This window comes from Arachis duranensis, chromosome 5 (genome assembly GCF_000817695.3).
Source record: "Arachis duranensis cultivar V14167 chromosome 5, aradu.V14167.gnm2.J7QH, whole genome shotgun sequence".
Lineage (NCBI taxonomy): Eukaryota > Viridiplantae > Streptophyta > Magnoliopsida > Fabales > Fabaceae > Arachis > Arachis duranensis.
In genome coordinates this window covers 90,416,974-90,423,512 of record NC_029776.3, presented here as the reverse complement: position 1 = coordinate 90,423,512, position 6,539 = coordinate 90,416,974, and the positions used below count along the sequence as shown (strand labels likewise).

The window sequence follows — 6,539 nt, the reverse complement described above, 5'->3', positions numbered from 1 at the left end:
AGTTTTGTTCGTTAGACTGGATAATGTGAAGTTATATTTATATGTGGACGTTTTTTTATAGTATACAAGATTTTTTTTTTTTTGTTTTGGTTTAGGGTTATTAGTTGAAGGGGAGCCTCGGAGCAGCGGATGAGTTGTCTCCACGTGACCTCAAGGTCACGGGTTCAAGCCGTGGAAACAGCCACTGATATAATTATCAGGTTAGGCTGCGTACATTACAACCTTGGTTGCGGCCCTTTCCCGGACCCTGCGTTAAACGCGGGACGCTTGTGCACCGGGTTTAGGGTTATTAGTTATTACCACTACTTGGCATCAGTCAAGTTTCGAATTCGAGTTCGAGTGCACTTATTGTAAGGTATAGAAGATGACTACTAGACCAAGGTTGTGTGCATACAAGAAATGTTTTATCTTCTCTCATTTTTATCAATCAATTATGAATTATACTAAAAAAAATTGGTGCATATAACATCTGTCAAAATAAAATAAATCTATGATCAAGTGTAGTGGATTGAGATTCCTTGTGTAATGAAATTATAATATCATCAAAGTACTATGAAAATAAAAATGAGAATGCACTAAGTTCTACAAAAATGGCTGCACCAAACTTAAAGAAAGAATACATAATACATAACATGATGATGATAGAATAAATACTAATACATTACATGAGTATGAGATTGATGTTCTACATTGGGAATAAGTCATCCTTGATAGCAGGACATATCCACTGTATCTGAATGTATGTGATCTCCCACATATCATCATCTTCTTTGGGCACCAAAATCTCTTGTTCCTTCATCTGTGTTATTATCTTCTTCAACAAATGAGGTATTATGTCACTCAAACTTGATGGACCATAATGCCCCAAGTCAGCTTTCATACACGTGTCCATCCTCCTCAATATGCCTAACCAGAATGTCCTAAATCCAGGGCTCTCAGCTATTTGCCTCAATGACTGCAAGAACATATCAGTAAACAGCTCCATTGCAAGCTTAAGTGTCCCTTCCATGCTCCTCATTTCCTTTTCTGCGCCTTCCCTCCTCGAGTACTCCAGCATCTTCTCGTGAAGCTCGTCGACCATGGCGAAGATCACAAGGTTGAAGTAGTTGATGCAATTGGATGATATAAAAAGGAGTTCCTCAGCAAGCAAGAAACTCTTGTGAAGAGAATGAACTGCATGGTTTCTTATCTCTTCTTGTCTTGACAATGTTGTTCTTCTGAATGCTTCTCCAAGTTTCACAAACAGGTTCATGTTGTAGTTTGCAAGGCTTCTGCTAGTTTCCTCATTTGAGGAAGAGCTTGTGCTGCTTGATATACTGAAATTACTCCCAGGATCTGAGTATAGAGTCCTGTGCCAATGGATCAACAAGTTAACCGAATCGGCTAATATATCTAGCATCTTCTTCTTTTTATCTGCAGGACTGTTCTTAGCTAGAAAACAACCAAAAGCACAATCAATGCAAAACGCATAATTCGTTCGTGACACATGAGTTCCATCAGAAAACAAAGTAACCAACGCATCCACTCCCAAGTCGTAGGTTTCCGGATACCTCCAGGCGACTGAAAGCAAGTTTAAGAGCGATTTCCATCCGAAAGGAGTCTGCAAATTTGCAGCATAGTCGGTGACTATTCGGCTGGATGTTTGAGAAATGATATCATGGCATGTGTCAAGGATCTCTTTATCAAGCTTCCACATTAAAGTTATGGACTTGAATATGGCCTCCTCGCTTATCTTGTCATCAACTGGTTGGGAAAAGAGCTTTAGACAGATCTTGAGAAGGCCTAAAAGAGCTTTCTCAGCAAATGGGACTGGGGAGAACATTTGGAACTGAACAACTGCTAGAAGATATTCATGAAAATTTGGCCAAAACATGTGGAACCTGTGAGCATTAGCTATGGCTACTGCACTGAGTAGTTCCCAACAGAACTCAATGGTTTCTTCCTCATCGTGCTGTGTGCTATACTTTTGGCCTTTTCCGGCAGCCGCAGATATCAAAGATCTCCCAAGGCTGTGCAAGGATTCTATGGGAATGTTTGAACACGTACTGAAGATGCTACCAATTTGGCACAGTTTGATCATCTTGATATTCCTATCCGATTCGTTACTAAGGTTTATTCCATCATCCATGTTGTCCGGCGAAAGGAGAGTAAAGCGTTGCATTATGGTACCCATTTGGTGGCTGCTAAATCTATGATCTTCAGTAGGAGATGCAGCTGATTCAGGTGTGGTTGGTGCATCTGCAGATTGCTCAAGATCAAGAACAGATTGGGGAATCAGCTTAAGCCTCTTGAGTTTTATCAAGCAGTCTACAATGTTCTTCCAACCCCCTCTAATCCCGTTGCGAAACATGTTTGCTATGGTGAAAACAGCAACTGTTGCCAATCTAGGCTTCAAATCATGGCCAAATGTGTAGAGAGTCTCTTCTGGAGAAGCATATGGATTCTGCAATGTGGTGAATTTGCAGAAAGATGTTATGAGCTCATCAAGGGTATCTTCTAGTCCATACTGAGCAATCCTCGCAACCGAGAACAAGCCTTCAATGCATTCATGGAGCAGCTCCTCTTCATCATTATGCTCAAAGAATGATGAAAGAGCCGCAACCGATGGACCAGCAATGCAAGCAAACATATCCCTGCATAATCTGCGATCATAGTCACATTGTATGTAATTCTGTGACACTTTGGATCGGTTTATGAGCTGAATCCACCTGCTTGGTGTCATGTCTAGTGACACAGTACTTGTGTCAAGGGCAATTGCATAACTTGAAATGGACTGAAAAAGCTCTGAAAGATAATCTCTAGGCAGATCCTGTCCTGCGTTGATGGCGCGATTGTTCCTAATGAATTCTTCTTCTGTCATCTTCTTCTTAACTTGAGGATTGTGCTGATCAGTATTGAGCATGATGAGGGAATAGCAGAGGATAAGAACAGTGTCCTTGCTTGCAAACAAGTCTGATGATTGCTGATCATAGAATCTATCCGAAAAGGCTTCGAGTATGCGCTGAATCTTTTGTGACTCCCCTGGCAACAAGAAACTCTCTAGATAGAAACGAAGAGCAGTGTCAAGAACCATCCCATTGAAATGGAATGTCTCTGTGAACTCCTTGAGAACTTTGAGGTAGAATTCATCAGGGTCTCCAAGGTATTCTCCTATGATCTTCTTGTCTAGGCCGGGCGTGTATCGAAAAAAGTATGCATACCCTTTTGGATCCGGAGGATCAGATATCAATTTAGCATGCTTCAAGTACTCTAGACCCTTCTTGTTATCTCTGTTGAAATGGTTTGCAGCAATCAGCAATTTCTTCTTCTGATATTTCCTCATCCTTACATGTTCCACCCAAGTGTCCAAATCATCTTCATCTCTCTCCATGTCTTCCCAAAAAGGTATATACTCATTCAATTGAACTGCATAAGCACCTAAAGGACCTGAATCATCTTTGTCAATGTTGTCTGCAATGTGGTGAATCAGAATCAATAGTCCTTCAAAGGCTTGGATTTGCATGCTTGTGGAGGAACCACTCCCTGCAAATGAATGCTTGCAGAGAAGCCTGCCGAAATCCTCGAATACGTTCCGGCAACACGGATCGCAGTCAAAGTTCACATAAGCTTCTATGATGAATGTTGGTTGTCTGCAAAAGTTTATTATTCCCTCGCCTGCTACTTCTTGAATCGAAATTGAGCTTCCGAAACTTGCAAGTCTTGTTAACACGTTTAAAAAGAAAGCTTCTAGCTGGAAACGTAAAAACCTACAACATTAAAATCATACATAAATAACATAAGTAGCAACACTATACAACAAAGCTTTTAATGTTGTATGTTCTGTTCATCTGAAGCATGATATAAGAATATCTAGTGTGAATGCATTGTACGAGACTTGATGCTAACTTACACTATGCTTATTTCTCAACTTTTTTTTTTTTTATCATGACTTTGACATGTAATTTTGTTAATTTGATTCAAAGTAAGAAAGAATATATGGATAACATATTATTATATATTTAAATTATTTTTACTTATTATAAAAAAATAGACGTAAAATCTACATCAGATAAATTTCATAAACTGACTACACAAAATATTTCTCTTTAACCAAATACGTAAAAATCTATCTTTAAAATTCCGTTTATTTCTCTGACTAATGAAGAATAATGAAATCTAACCTTCTTAGAAAGTGGTAGGCATTCAAGACAGTGCTGCAAATCATGGACAAGACAAAGGAACTAGACCATGAACCATAGTAAATCAAATGGTGAAACAAATCATCTTGGATCATCCTCAAGAGCCTAGGGTGCCTCCCAATAACATCCCCACTAAGTTCAAGAGCAGAATTGATCATAAGCAACGCAAAGATCTGAACATTCTCATCAGCAGTGTGAGGTAAAGTCCCATCAGGATTCTCAATCACAGACACAACATTCAACAGTGAACACAAGAAATGGAATATGTCAATGGCACACTTAATCCCATAGCCAGTCACTTCCCCACCACCGCCATCATCATCCTCATCATCATCATCATCGTCGTCGGTTTCTGATCCAGAATATTCCCCACTGCGGAGACGGTGGCGGCCACCCTTCTTCTCAAGCTCTGGAAGCCTAGAAAACACAACCTGAACAAGGGACAGACCCAAATTAGATGTATATATATAGAAATACACTTTTTCTTTGTTTTTATCTTGGATTTGAACCAATACTAATTAACTCTCTAAATCATTAAATTAATTATTACATACATACCGATTCATATTTTTTTTAACTAAATAATCAATCATCAGACTAATTAAATTTATTATAATACAATAATCAAATCTACAATATTAGAATAATCAAACTTATTTATAGGTAATATAACAAAATTTTTTTGAGATACTAAATAAATAGTGCTATACACATAACATGATTATATATGATTTATTTGGTGTTACTAGTAAAATTTTCTGGGTTCCTATCAGCTTACCTGTATAAGCTCATGCATGGTGTACCTGGCATTCCTCTGAAGCAAATCACCGCGATTAACAGATTGCTGCACAACTTGAAAACAAGCATTGACAAGCGTGCACACAGCGGGATCACTGAGCAAGATGGAAGCCCTGTGGTGCATTGTCCCAGCAAGAACCTGAAGAATCTTCATCATAACGGCGTCCTCAGACACCGGATCAGTTTTCTCGAGTCGACAACCGGTGATGGCGGTAACAATAGCTTCCATGGCTTCTTTGGCACCGGGAGTCCTTTCATCGAACACCTCGAACTTGAGGATCTTGAGGATGGAAGAGAGGGCGACGGCTGTGGCGGCGGCAGGCATGTCGTCGTTGAGAATGACGTCAAGGAAGGGGGAGAGGTAGATAGAGGGGTCAATGCTGCGCCATTCTTGTGTAGGGTTGAAGATGAGAGAACGAAGGGACCTTAAGGAGGTGACAATGGAGGAGTCGTAGGTGTCTTCCGGGGAGGAATAGAGAGGGTTGAATTCGGGGCTTCGACGAATGACTGCAAGAACTGCACCTACCTCGGTGTTTAGCATGCATGAGAGTGCAAGTTGTTTCCGTTTTGATCTTGAAATCGACTTGCTTCTTCGGTTGTGCTGGTGGTTATAATCTTCTTCTCCGTTTAAGAAATCCATTGCTGATAACCGTTTTATTGATTTCGCCATTTTTTTCTTTAATTTATTATTTGTTTTACTCAACTATGCGGTGGTGACATCATTGCTTGTGCATGTGCATGATTTTTGTTGAGAGAAGAAAAGCTTAGTTAGTTAGATGAAAGTTTACGTTAGATTAGAGTGATGAGAGTGGAGAAGACCGAGTACAAAGGAGAGGGGATTGTGCATGGAGTTTCGCATGTTTGAGGACACAAATAATCATGGGGAAAATGATTGCCGGAACATTTGCCAAATCACTCGTACATTTAATTTCTTCTGTTTTATTGTCTTATTTTTATATTTTATTTATTTGAAGGGATTTCGCCTTGCAAAAATGTCGTTACACTTAAGTTATGCTTATGCAGTATGCACATCAAACATTCGATTATCTCGTTAGTCTTCCTTGCGAAAATTATTATTGTCAACCTCCATTATTTTTATTTATTTATTTTGTTGTTCAGAGACAAAGGAAAAAGGAAAACAAGCTAAAAGAAAAGACTAGGCAAAACTGCCATCCTAATTTTTATCTAACATGGTCTTCTTGCAAGACCAGAGCAATCTCCTCATTAGGAATGACCCATGCTTTATTTAAGGTTTAGGTAATTATGATTATTAAGAACAGTATTATTTAAATATATCTAAATATAAATAATATTCATTGATAAATCTTAATGAGAAGTGCTAGGGGCCAGCAAAAATTGTGATATATAACCATTAATTAGTCATCATAAGTGTGTTTAACGGTGGGAGATTACATCCAATGGTGCAAGATTACTCATTTTATTTTTGATAGTTAAATATTGGCCAAATTTTAAACTTTCTCAATCCCAATATACCCTTCGCCTAACAATCCACTAATGCTAATTCCCCTGTCATTTAGTGTAAGAATTTTGCATTATAATCAA

At 38.8% G+C, this 6,539-nt stretch overlaps 1 protein-coding gene across 1 annotated transcript; it reads right to left on the bottom strand.

Annotated features, from left to right (window-relative positions):
- Positions 1 to 629: 629 nt before the first annotated feature.
- On the bottom strand, positions 630 to 5,646 carry LOC107490178 (ARF guanine-nucleotide exchange factor GNL2). The gene is made up of 4 exons (XM_052261815.1): positions 4,957 to 5,646; positions 4,161 to 4,609; positions 1,245 to 3,746; positions 630 to 1,199 (listed from the first exon to the last, which is right to left on the bottom strand). Exons 1-4 carry the CDS (start codon positions 5,644 to 5,646, stop codon positions 686 to 688), a joined length of 4,155 nt encoding a protein of 1,384 aa, XP_052117775.1. The 3' UTR covers positions 630 to 685.
- Positions 5,647 to 6,539: the final 893 nt, after the last annotated feature.

Excerpts from the sequence above, each read along its gene's own strand:
- LOC107490178 (XM_052261815.1), bottom strand. The coding sequence starts at position 5,646 with ATGGCGAAATCAATAAAACGGTTATCAGCAATGGATTTCTTAAACGGA. Across the intron at positions 4,610-4,956 it reads CCATGCATGAGCTTATACAG|GTTGTGTTTTCTAGGCTTCC; the intron begins GTAAGCTGATAG and ends TCCCTTGTTCAG. Across the intron at positions 3,747-4,160 it reads GCCTACCACTTTCTAAGAAG|GTTTTTACGTTTCCAGCTAG; the intron begins GTTAGATTTCAT and ends TTAATGTTGTAG.